The sequence below is a fragment of the Diplotaxodon limnothrissa genome, linkage group LG13 (assembly GCF_057381915.1).
Source record: "Diplotaxodon limnothrissa isolate DT_005_m linkage group LG13, D_limnothrissa_male_GT1.1, whole genome shotgun sequence".
NCBI classification, from domain to species: Eukaryota; Metazoa; Chordata; class Actinopteri; order Cichliformes; family Cichlidae; genus Diplotaxodon; species Diplotaxodon limnothrissa.
Window position 1 is genome coordinate 15,038,878 of NC_140608.1, and position 12,882 is coordinate 15,051,759.

General features: G+C 37.8%; 1 protein-coding gene across 2 annotated transcripts; it reads right to left on the bottom strand.

Annotated features, from left to right (window-relative positions):
• Positions 1 to 465: 465 nt before the first annotated feature.
• ap3m1 (adaptor related protein complex 3 subunit mu 1) lies at positions 466 to 5,678 on the bottom strand. 2 transcript variants are annotated; one of them, XM_085369334.1, is made up of 9 exons: positions 5,632 to 5,678; positions 4,991 to 5,268; positions 2,476 to 2,647; positions 2,219 to 2,356; positions 2,016 to 2,101; positions 1,803 to 1,936; positions 1,462 to 1,669; positions 1,103 to 1,247; positions 466 to 988 (listed from the first exon to the last, which is right to left on the bottom strand). In XM_085369334.1, the coding sequence occupies exons 2-9, from the start codon at positions 5,261 to 5,263 to the stop codon at positions 888 to 890; spliced, it is 1,257 nt and encodes a 418-aa protein (XP_085225460.1). In that variant the 5' UTR covers positions 5,264 to 5,268; positions 5,632 to 5,678; the 3' UTR covers positions 466 to 887. The 2 variants fall into 2 exon arrangements, with proteins under 2 accessions (XP_085225460.1, XP_085225462.1); XM_085369336.1 differs by having other exon boundaries at positions 4,991 to 5,342; positions 5,632 to 5,666.
• Between the last annotated feature and the right edge of the window lie 7,204 nt (positions 5,679 to 12,882).

Consider the following 12,882-nt stretch of genomic DNA (forward strand, 5'->3'; position numbering starts at 1 on the left):
AAGACATCTTATAAACTGAAATACAGATTCAACTTCATACAAGAGCTTTAAGTAGTATTTCCCACATAAACAATTGATTGTGCAAATGCTGTGCTGAGTAAAGAAGCTGGAATTGAGGTTATTTGAGGATCTTGTGGACTTCAGACAGAAGTGTTCCCGATAACCCGTCTGAGTCACTGATCATCAAACGATGACCACCACACAAGTCTTCACCACACTTGAATGGAGGATATACATTTTTTTGTTTTAATTTCCTCTGGCATCCAAAACATGACGTTTTGTGCTATAAGAAGCATCAGAAGCTCCTCCAAAAAGGCCACATAAGAGAGGGAGTGCAAAACACCAGCAGGGCGTGAAGACACTGCAGCTGCTTAGAAAGTAGATAAAGAGTTTTCATCTTTCAAAAATAAAAATATCTTTATAAAACTGACTAACGAAAAAAAAAAAAAAGTTTTCAAAGGCAGGTCGGTTTATTCTCAGGCAACATGCAGGCAACTTAATTTAGGTGCAGAGGTGCAGTGGTGAGCGTGGCAGTGAGCTGTAAATCTCCTTTTTCAAACCAAAATATTCCCCTTAGGCAACACTCAAAATGTGTTGGATTTAAAAAAATTAAAAGACAGAAAGGAACGAGTCACATTCAAACTGGATAGAAACTAATAGCACTTCAATTAAGTCACGCTGATTATTAAGGCTTCCCTTTGCAAGCTGCAAAAACCATCAGTTCATACAAATATGATGCTAAACAAAATAAATAACCTAAAAAAATGCAGAATTGTTCATTAATTACAATGAGCAGGTGGATATGTAAGACTTATTGGATAGTTGAGTCAGCGGTGCGGCAAACTTCTATTTGGCATGTTGGATTGCTGACCTCTGACAGTAACTGCTCAGGTCCTCACTTGGAATTTGCCCGCTTTAGTCACATATTTGACACCTTTAAATGGCTTGTACGTCTCTCCGTACATGTCGAGACGGCTCACTTTAAGACCTGCACAGAGGAGGAGAGCAGTGTAATATAAATCAAGGAAGATAAATAACAGGGCTGAAGGGATCGACGGTTTTAAATTTCAAACTTGACTGAAGTCACGCTTTGATAGATTACCTGATATGGCCAGCTGCTGGATCTTTAGGTCAATATTGAGTGAGGGGTTCTCTTCAGGGTTAGGCACTCCTGTCTGCATACTCAGACTGCCTCGCAAGTTGGGAAGCTTCTGGGGGTTAAGCTTACCAATGTCCCAAACCAACAACTATCAAAAGAGGAAAAATAAATGCTTTTTATTCATTTTAGTGTCTCCAAAACATCCACAACTGGACCAGGACAGGACCTTCTCAGGCTTTTGGTGACTGATATTCAGCACACCTGTGTGCAGGTTTGTAGTAAAGCAAAAGGCATCCTAACTGCTCGCTTAGCTCACTCCTGCTGTGTTACTGCTCATGACAGCCTTTGTGGTGGCTGGTTACCTTTGTAGTGAAGTCATAGGTGTAGTTTCCCTGTGAGGCTGTGAGGTTGGCATTAAGCACAGCCTTGGGCATGTGGACAGTGACTTTCAGGTCCTCCACTGTCTTCCCCATAGTTTGCTTGGGTCCAATGGTGATGTCGAGGCGACCGCAAGATCCTGCCTCAAAGAAACTGATGCTCTGCTTCACATACACTGGAATAGCTACAAGACTGAGGAAGGACATAAAAAAAAAAAAACAATGGCTACAATAAACCTGAATGATTGGTGGTGTGAATGTTCTTATTTAAGTCAATTAAATCTGAATTATTTCATCTCCAAGTGAGAAATGATGCCCACGCTTACTTTTGAGAGCTGATGTGATAGGTCATGAGCGTGAAGTTTCCATCCGGTGGGATGAACGACAGGACACGCTCCGACTCCCAGCGCCTGAACCGCACGCATGGGTGGAAACTCACGTCATCAAGAAGCCGAGGATTCTGTCATCAACAGCAAGAAGTGTTAAAAAAGCAAAGCACTGACGGTTAGGCATAAAAGACTGAGAGGAAGTTACCCCACCATAAAGGACATCGTCAGGTCAGGCATCCCACTGAGTTTCACACAGGCTTCAATTACACCCTGGATCTCTGCAGATACTGTCGTACCTGGAAAAGGAGGAGCGATAAATCTCACCTATGAAACCTTACATGAAGAAAAGGGACTTCAAAATATCCAGCAATATAATATGTGCTGATCAAATACAAATAAGTGTCAGTTTGTACCGGATTTGTCCACAATGGCGTCTATCTCTTCTGTCACATCAAAATACGCCTCATTATTGGTGTATTTGACACCAGCCCGCCTCCATGGGATGTTTGACAGCTGACCTTGTGGCAATGTTTCTCCAACATTACTACCTCCTGAAAAAGAAACAAAACCAAGGTGAAGCCACAAATGTACACATTAACACTGCAGAGTTTACTTGTACTTTAGTTTAGAGGTTGGTAAACACTCCAAAGTCAGGGTGACCTCCAGTTACCTGTTAGCGTGTTGACGACTGATCGCAGGATGTTGGGAGGCCTGATCATCTCCTTGAGGACGTTGGACTCTGTTGCTAGTGGAAATCCATTGTCCAGCATCTCCTCCAACAGCTCATAAACTATCACCACGTTGTCACTGATCACACTTTCGGAGCACTCTCCAAAGTAGTCCTGTCAACAAAGCTGCCCGTTACACCAAAGCCAAAAGTTTATGTAGATGTTTTTCAAGCACTTATACACAAGCAAGCCATCTGGGGCCCATCAGAGATGTATCCGTATGGATGTTCATATTAGACGATGCCACTGTTCTCCGCATCATCTACAGCACAAGGACCAGGACCAAGGCCATAAAAAGTCAACCAATCGGACCACTCTCTCCATGACCAATAGGATCATGATCATCTTTCAGCAGGATAGAAGTGGTATGCATGGTATAAGTGGTAACATGTGTAACAACACAATATTTCACAACTTTTGCTGTTTCACAAAGTCCTTTATCGTTTTGTGTAAGCAAAATCTATCAACATTGAGAATCTTATGTAAACAACTTTGCTGGATGGGTTGGATTCAACACTTCAAGAGCAGGAATTTGGTGAAACTGATAAGTTGTTAAGTGTGCATGAAGGTTATAGCGTGAAAATCTGGAAAATGTGGTGATAAATCAACAAACAACCTCGATCTTTAACACAGGATGGATGAAGTCCCATTAAGTGCTCGCTCGGTACAAGCTTCACTTAAATCTGACCAATACTGATGGAGTAGTAACGATTCTTATGGTTGGTGGACAGAGGGGCAAATGTACAAGCCCCATGACTCCTTAGGCTGGATGAGCCAAAAATGTAATTATTATATTTTTATATACCTCCTTTAATTTTTACAGCAGGTACATTTTATCTTACTCAATACTTGCATCCATGGATCATTCCTGTGCATTACTTTATTGTAATAGAAATACAATGGTTTTTTCTTTTTAATTATATAATTATATATATTTTTTTATTTTTAGGAAGATTGTTTTCTGATGCATTTCTCGTGGCTTCATGGTGTAGAGTTAACACATTATGTCAGCTCCCTGGTTTGAGACCTGAATAAGACAGGAACACCTGGAAGGGTTGTGTCGGGAAGGGCATCCGGTATAAAAATCTACCAAAACAAATATGCGGCTCCACCTGCAGTGGCGAACCTTCATGAATAAGGGAACAGTGGAAAGCTTTCTAGGATGCACTGGTGGAAAGATTACTTTGTTAACATGATACAAAAGACACAATAATGAACAAGATAAAAAAATAAAAAATAAAATAAAATAAAATAAATAAATAAAATGAGTATTGGCCTCTGTTGCCATCATGTCCATATAACACACCAGAAACCTTTTCTGTAAAAAGGATCATTTTATATTCTTACTTCCTTAACATGAATATTTTCTCCAAGACTTGCCTACACACACTCACACACTCTTCTCTGATGTTGTAATGTTGTACTCTAACCTGGTTACTCTCTGGAAATGTGTCCCTCGATCATTTGTGTGTAGATTTACTTCCTTGGTCACAAAGAGTAGGTAACTAAACACTTGATTTCTAATTTATAGGGAGTGCGAAATGGTGAGACACATTTGTTCCCCGGGTTTGACCGTAACACAAAGTGTCACTACAGGCTTTGTGTAGTTTTAACGGGCTGCTTAGGTTGCCTTAGAGCAGGCAATGCCTTAAAAGCCTCAAGTCTTGAAAAAAAAAAAAATAACTCCCCGTGTAGATTAACAACCACAGTTTGACTAGAAGACTGCTTTAAGATGTTTCATGCACATGTGTGGCTTTTTTTTTTTCTTGATTACTGCACTTGTATTGAAGGTGAGTGTGCACCTGTCAAATCCTAAAATTGAAGCTTCTTGTGCAGCGCCACACTCCTCTCCACACTCCTGCTACAAATGGATCCCTTCCTCAGAGTCCTGTTCTGATGCACACTGGTGAAACGCAGTGGATTTCCTCCACTGTGTCAGAAACGGTGATACAGGTCAATGGAAGGAAGTGACACGGTTCAGATCAAATGTTCACAGAACTTCTGATGTCACTCTTGTAGGCACTTCCCCACAAGACCAATACTTTGTCTCTGGGTTATAACTGGAGACCGAATGGGGCGTCCGTTCAGAAGCGTATGAGAGAAGAAGGCAGAAACTTCTTTTGTTATGCTCAGTTAATAACTACCATATTTGAATCATCTAAGGTTTCCCATTTGTATAGGCCCAGGCACTGACATTCTTACTTGCACATGATACACGGTTTATGCGTTTTAATAGCTGGTTAAAACAACTCTGAACGATTTTCCAAAATCTCACATAGGAAAGTAAAAATGACACCTTCCTCCTTAACTGTACAATCTCTTTTGTTTCCTTAACTGCATTCTTCCAGACCATCAGCTAAGGGGAAGTGAAATCTGATCACTTGACGTGAACCACAATCTGTCTTACTTCTTCTAGACACAATCAAAGACTTGAAGAACACAGCGCTCAAACCACACCTGAAATGTGTCCGCCACTCTGTGCAGGAATTCGATGACAAACAGTGGAGGGACCTCAGTCTGGATGACAGAGAGGAAGAAGAGTTTTCCCCTGTATATGGAGATGAGATAGTGGTGTGGGGTCTGGAGGACAGGGGGCACATTCTCTGGATCCACTGCTTTCTCCCTTGCCTCGAAGAAGTAATCGCACACACTTCGGCTGATGACACTCTTCCAGTGTTTCTCCAGGAAGATGTCTCCCAAGTGATTAATGACGAACAGGCTGTGGATCATCTCAGCTGCAACAATGAAGTGATTGTTGTTGTTGTTGTTGTTGTTGTTGTTGTTGTTGTTGGTTGTGCTCAGTTATTAACTAAGAGTGACAGGCAAGGATAAAATCAGCAGATTTTAAAATAAATAAATCCTGACAGTTACCCGACATTGCGCAAATCAAAACAAAGCGATGTCACTTTTTAACATGTACCTTCCTACAGTCAACCTCTCAAACTAACTTTAACCTCAGGTATAAGAGTCACATTGCAATTAACCTTAAATGTGATCAATAAACCTGACAGTGAGAGACGTAACAGCCGCATGGCAGCTCTAAATATATTTGATAGCCTTAAAACAATCACAAATCATAAAAAAAGAAAAAGTTTTACCTGCTGACTCCACTCCTCTGTGCCAAGATTATTACTTTTGAGCCAATATGGCTGCACAACTCCCCGAGCAGCTCAGGAGACGCCTGCAGATCTACCAACACGTAAACGCAACGACGCCGGTACAAAAAGAAAACAAATCAGAAGGTCAAAGCCTACATATTATTAAAAACATTATCCTGGGTGGTTTAAATACCAAAGCAACCTCGGCGTTAACTCGAGCCGCACTTTGATAACAAAGTTTCGGGCTTTTTCATCAGGCTATATTTACGGACAGCTATAACCCGGCGCCGTGTGGAGGGACCGGGGCTTGTTTCCCCTCAGTTTTGTTTGTTTGTTTGTTTGTTTTTTAAATTTAGACTTAGCACAAATTTACAAACTCTCAATGGGAGATAAAATTGGTGCAATAACATCGAAAAAAGCCCCCCAACCCCCCCACCCCACCCCCCAAAAATAGGAAAAGAAAACAAAAGAAAACAAAAGAACAGTTACAATATAAATATGTGAAGGCCATTCTTATGACATTTCACTTTTTTTTTTTCTAACAACATTTTTCCATACATGAGGCTTACTTTTTACATACATAGGGCACATTCATTAAAAGGATAGAAACTGGGTCACATTTTCACATATCAAAGCAGCATCTTCACATGAGTCTTTCAACAGTTCTAAAAGTGACTTTAATTCAATCTTCAACCCATTTAGGGAAGGTTTTTTGTTTCGCCATTTACACTTATGGATATGGTATTTGCCCATAATTATTACAATGTTACAAAGCATGACAAGTTCCTTTGACAGATTATCATTATTGTACAAACCTATGTTAGAGTAACTCATCCAGTTTACCAAATCCTGCCAAAATTTAGTCGTTACTGAACAGGGAGAAAAAAAAAAAAAAAAAAAAAAAAAAAAAAAAAAAAACAGTGGTCAATGCTTTCTTCTTTTTGTAAACAAATTTATATGGCTCCATCTCAAATCCAAACCTTTTTTAAGCGTTTCTGCTGCTGGGTAATACCCATTAATTATTTTAAATTGCATTTCTTCAACTTTGGGTGGGATATACACATTTTTTGAAATGGCCTATTTGTTTGTTATTTTGAAATAACGCCCTTTTAATTTTGTGTTTTTGTTAAAATCGTGAAATAATATATTTTTAAACATTTTATTTATGGTTTTATTACCACACTTTTTATTGATTAAAGGAATCTGATTTAACTGTAAAGAAGGTAAACTTATTTGTCCTTATAATGGAAATGATTTTGCATCAAATTCAGCACAGGTAGAAGGATCGCATTGCAAACTCTGTTATATTCTCTAAGGGAACACTGAATGTTAAACTTGACTTTAAAAACACCTAATTCGAGAAACTGCCCCTTCTCATCAAGTAAATCTGTTATAAAAATTATCTATTTTTCATACCACTCCTTAATGAATAATGACTTCCTATTAATTGTAATGGTCCTGTTATTCCACAAGGTGGAGCCATGGGGCGTGAAGTTATGGGAAAAACCCATCTTCCAATAAGACAAGACCTGCTTATGGTATTCTGACAGTTTGACCGGCAACTTCGATATATTAAGATCACATTTCAGGAGAAAAGCCAACCCTCCCACCTTTTTGAAAATATTTTTGGGGATATGAAACCACATGGAGTCAGGCTTTAATATAAAGACTTTTAACCAATTTATTTTAAATACTCCAACCACTGATTGAAAATCAATGGTCCTTATACCTCCTTTGGTGTATTCTTTGACCAGTTGTGATTTTTTAATGTAATGTGTTTTATAACGCCGAATGAATTGATTGATTACGGAGCTAATCTTTTTAATACTATGCGGGGTAATGTATAATGAATAAGCTGGGCAAATCATCTTTGAAACACCCTCTGACTCTGATAATAAATTGCGTCCAAAAATTGCAATGTGTCTCGTTAACCAATGATTTAGTGTTTTGGACATAGCATCGATTTTGTCTTTCAGGTTTTTTGACTCTCTAATTTTGATGTCTTTATTTAAATAAATGCCAAAATATTTAACTTCATTTTTCACAGGAATCAACCTCATGCTGTTTTCCAAAAAGTGGCAAAAGTTCAGTTGTTTTAGGGCCATTTCTATTTTAGTTATGTTCAAATCTTCTTCTAACAATAATTTATCTTCCACATTTAATTGTTTTTACCCGATTTTTGATCATATCAAAGAAGATATCTGCATTCTCTTTTTGAATTTTTTGCTTATACAAATTATTATAAAATGTGTTCATTTCTTAAGTAAAAAAATGAACACATTTTCTCTATCATAGTGCCATCCTTACTCAATTTAGTTTTTGTTTCTCTAGGTTATAAAATTAAGATGATTCCCCCCCCCATCCCCATGTTCAATCCACTTGGCTTTAGATCTCACATATGCTCGCTTAGCTTTTTCCAGGTACACATCGTCTAGTTGTGTTTGTAAAGATTGTAAGCTTTCTGACTCTTCTGCAGTTATATCAGGCTTACCACATTGCAAATGTATTTGTTCAATTTGATTTTTCTGTTGATACTTTTTCCCAGATTCTATAGCTAGTTGTTTAACACTGTATTTGAACCATTTCCATTTGCCAACATTAGACATGTCATCAATTTCTAATTTTATTTTTTTTAACTTGTGTACAGAAGTCTTTGTTCTGCAATAAACTATTATTAAATTTCCATATGCTTTCAGCCCTTTGTTGTCTACATAAGGATAACGAGAGACTTATTAGACAGTGATCAGTAAGTGGGGTTGACTGTAAATCCAGACACCTGAGGTTGTGCTTAAAAGAATGATACCAAACAAGGCAAAGTAAATCGTTTTTAAAGGTTAAATAGAGGGAAAATCAAAAGTAGAGAAAAATGGCCAATTATACCGTGGAGCCCAGAGGGTTAAACATTTTTTTTTAAAGTAACGCAATAGTTACTTTTTTGAAGTAGTAACTAGTAACTTTAATTACTTTTTCAAAGTAACTTGCCCAACGCTGGTCATAGTTGGTTCTAGAAAAAAAATGCAAAGATCTTGAGAACAAATTTGAGATTGATAGAATGATACGGGAGCAGAAAAATAAACATGTGGAACTCCTGACTCCCCTTCAAGTTGAAAATAGGTAACTGAAACAAGAAATAGGCCCTGGAGCACAAACTAAGCCAGGCAATAGATGAAAAACAAAAAACAAAACTTTATAGAACTGAAGCAAAAAGATGATTGAATAAAACACGAACTCATGGCCCAAGAGCAACTAAGGCAGGGTTGTCGAACTCCAGGCTTCGAGGGCCGGTGTCCTGCAGGTTTTAGATATCACCCCGGGTCAACATAAAACCGAATCAAATGATTAGTTTATTAACAGGCCTCTGGAGAACTTTAAGAAATGTTGAAGAGGTAATTTAGATATTTAAATCAGCTGTGTTGGATGAAGGGCACATCTAAAACCTGCAGGACACCATCCCTCGAGGCCTAGAGTTTGACACTTGTGAAGAAAGAGAATAGAAGATAAATTATGAAAAAAAGAATAACAGAATATGTACTCGAGGCCGACACATTTCTTTACTGTCGAGAAAAAACTTAAAGTTGTTTAAGAAGAAAAGGCAAATTTAAGGTTGTACTTCAAAAATAGAAAAAACAAGCCAAGGAAGATTAAGCGGAAAAGGGCCCTAGCAGAGAAAAATGCAGTGCTGAAGAAAAACAACAAACTCTTGGACCTGCTTTTGGACGGGGACCGTGTGTGTGTAAAAATGTGTTACAGCTTAATAAAAAGGTTATTCTTAAATACACTGGTGCCTTTGTAACAATGCAGGGTGAGGATGGGAGTAGTTGGAAGCTGCCACTGGAAGGCTTTAATTTGTCTTATTTGTGTTCGTTTTATCCAAAAAAGGAAAGTCAGAATGAAAGTTAGATGATCCACCTCAGCGAGACGATGTTGTCAGAGAGAGGATCTCTGATACAGTCAGGTGTGTCTTAACACATCAGCCAGTGTGGGTGAAATGACAATCTCTCTGAGTCATGGTGCGAACCCCGAGCTGGGGCTCCTCCCCAATCCACCTAAGTTAAGAGAAAAACAAACGCTTTTTTCCATCAAAAACTTTTCTTCATCAGGGTGGAGAGCCTCCAACCTCTCCATGCTGAAAATGATGAACAAAAAAGCTACAAAATACAGAGAACTGCTTGTTACATGTTTGCATTATGAAATAAATTAATAATTAATTAAATAGACAACTATTTCATTTATAAACTTCACTATTTCATTAATTATTTCATCTGTGGTACTTACCCATCAGTGTATGTTCCCTGTGTTTGCATACATTAAAATACCAGTACTGATGACCAGAGCATATAAATGCAGCACTTTTCATATCTGACAATATATTTTGAAAGCACAAAACAAATCAAACTGTTTTTAATTTAGGTCTTTATTTTTATTGTTTTATTTTTCAGCCGTTGATTTTATGGTGATGTGATGCTATATTACATTTTTAAGATTCAGTTGAATTTAAGATTTTTTAATATAGCATCAAACTTTCTCCTCAAGTTGTTTTATACTGTAAGATAAAGATCCTACAGTAGCAGCAAGAAAACCCTGATAAATTAATAATCCCTTATAAGCAAGCACTAGGTGACAGTGGGGAGGAAAAACTCCCTTTAACAGGGAGAAACCTCCAGCAGAACCAGGCTCAGGAAGGGACGGCCATCTGCCGCGGCCGGTGGGGTGTGATGGTAAAGATAATATGAGGAGACAAGATGAAGAATATAAGTTAAATTCTAATTACATCGTTTTTAAATAAAATATACATCAGATGTTAATTCTGAGGCCAGACTAGATTGCTTTAAGATTTAAAAAAAAAAAAAAAAAAAAATCAAGCTGACAATTTAGTCATCACTACTGCGTTTAAAGCAGCAGCTGAATGGCTTCTTTTAAGCTTTTAGCACTGCTGAAAAAAACCTGGCAGGCTTTCTTGGAGACACCAAGATGAATTGTTAGGCGCTTCAGTGCAACGAGGAATCCGACAAGGATGCCCTATTTCCCCAAAGCTTTTTATATTGGCAGCTTAATTGTTAACACTATTAATCAAAAATTCTAACAACATACAAGGAATATCAATTTTTAATAAAGATTTTAAAATAAGTGAGTTTGCAGATGATACATTAGCTTTTTGAAAGATAAATCAATGGTAGATAAAACTTTAAGTATTGTCTCAATCTTCTCTAAAGCTTCTGGTTTATCTCTTAATATCAAAAACTGTGAACTCCCGATTCATACAAGGTTGGAGTCCTCAATTGCTTCAATTAGAGTTGAATCTGAAGTCAAATATTTAGGGCTGACAATATCTAAATGCCTCATTAGAAGAGAAGACACTAATATTTCTAACCGTATCATGGATATGAAGAAATCACAGAGACCTCACTATTATGGTAGAAACATCCTATCCAAAGCTGAAGGTATCTCCAAATTGATCTATCCTTGTCACTCTCTATATATCTCCTCTAAAAACATTAATAATGCCAACACAGTTATTTTCCGATTTTTGTGGAAGAGTAAAACCCACTACATTAAAAGATTTCAGGAATACAATAAAGTTGGTATCAAAGCCCCAGAATTTGAATCCATGGTTGGCACCCTTAGAATTAAATGGTTAAAATCTTGTCTGTCACAGCCTGACTCCATTTGGTTTCACATACCAAGATCCTTGTTTAATAAAATAGGAGGTTTAGACTTTATTTTGTAATGTGATTTTGAGGTTAAAAAAAAAAAAATCCCAATCAAGTTATCACTTTCACAAACAGATTTTGCATTACTGGAAAATTATATTTACCAATAACTTCTCTCCTCAGAATTCAACCTTATGGGTGTTCTGCGCTCACAGACGGGACAGACAGCGCGCAGCACCGCGCCTAATGATGTTTAAAAGATCCCAAAGCGCAAGTCCATCTTTTCAGACGAACTGCAAAATTATTTCCCTCGTACTGACCCAGCACTGGTAATTTTTCTTATACAGATGAGGCATTATTTCTGTACCATTATTTAATTCCAGAGGCTTTTAGGTTATTTATTTTTTTGCACTTGTTGACTTGTAAAAGCCTGTATGACATATTTTATTTCACAATTCATTAACCCCACGGAGAAGGCATCGTTTAAATGTGTTTCTTTAAGCAAGTTCTTCACGACTGAGCCAAGTGTCCTCTTTTTTGGAAATCAAAATATGGTCACCCTAATAGTTTCATCAAAGGCAAAATATTCCATAGCTATGATAGAATGGTTACTTGGAATGGTTCTAGTTGAGTTACTTCAAATAAATTTGATAAAGTTTACTCGAAATGTATGAAATGGCCTATTCTACCTAAAGTTAAAGAAACACGCTTTAAAATCCATCCATCCGCTTACCCTTTTCAGGGTCGCGGGGGGGGGGGGGGGGGGGTGCTGGAGCCTATCCCAGCTGTCATAGGGTCGGGCGAGAGGCGGGGTACACCCTGCGACAGACTGGCGACCTGTCTAAATTCTTTATTCAAAATCTTTAAATACCATTTATCCTGAGGCAGAATTTCTAAAATAAAATAAAATAAAAAAATGTGTGTTTCTCTTTAATTTTCCCCTAATACTGTATGTTTTGTACTGTTCCAAATTCTTATTTGTATTATTACCTGTGTTATCCTCTTTGCGAGTTTGTATTTTGCAATTGCTCAATTAAAAAAAAAAAAAAAAAAAAAAAAAAGAAAAGAAAGAAAAGAAAAAAAACAACTTTTGAACCAAAAATTGGTGCACAACTCCCCGAGCAGCTCAGGAGACGCCTGCAGATCTACCAACACGTAAACGCAACGAAGCCGGTACAACAAGAAAACAAATCAGAAAGTCAAAGCCTACATATTATTAAAAACAATATCCTGGGTGGTTTAAATACCAAAGCAACCTCGGCGTTAACTTGAGCCGCACTTTGATAACAAAGTTTCCGGCTTTTTCATCAGGCTATATTTACGGACAGCTATAGCCCGGCGCCGTGTTGGGGTATGGGGTTTTGTTTCCCTCAGTACAGTCTTGCAGGATTTCGGTCAGCGCTTCCCGACCATTCCTCGGCAAAGATAGACAGTATACCCTATAACCCATAATTAAGCTGTTATATTTTTTATTCACTGTTAGAACCTTTTAAAGAAAGTTATTTAGACTAGCTTTTAATGTATCCCGGTCTTCTCTTAGCATGTATGATACTCCTAAGATAGACAGATGGCTAGATAGATGCGGTAAAAGACATCTTGT

Coding starts and splice junctions, on each gene's coding strand:
- ap3m1 (XM_085369334.1), bottom strand. CDS start 5,263: ATGATCCACAGCCTGTTCGTCATTAATCACTTGGGAGACATCTTCCTG. Junction 2,648..4,990: donor GAGTGGCGGACACATTTCAG/GTGTGGTTTGAG, acceptor CTTTGTTGACAG/GACTACTTTGGAGAGTGCTC. Junction 2,102..2,218: donor CGCCATTGTGGACAAATCCG/GTACAAACTGAC, acceptor CTCCTTTTCCAG/GTACGACAGTATCTGCAGAG.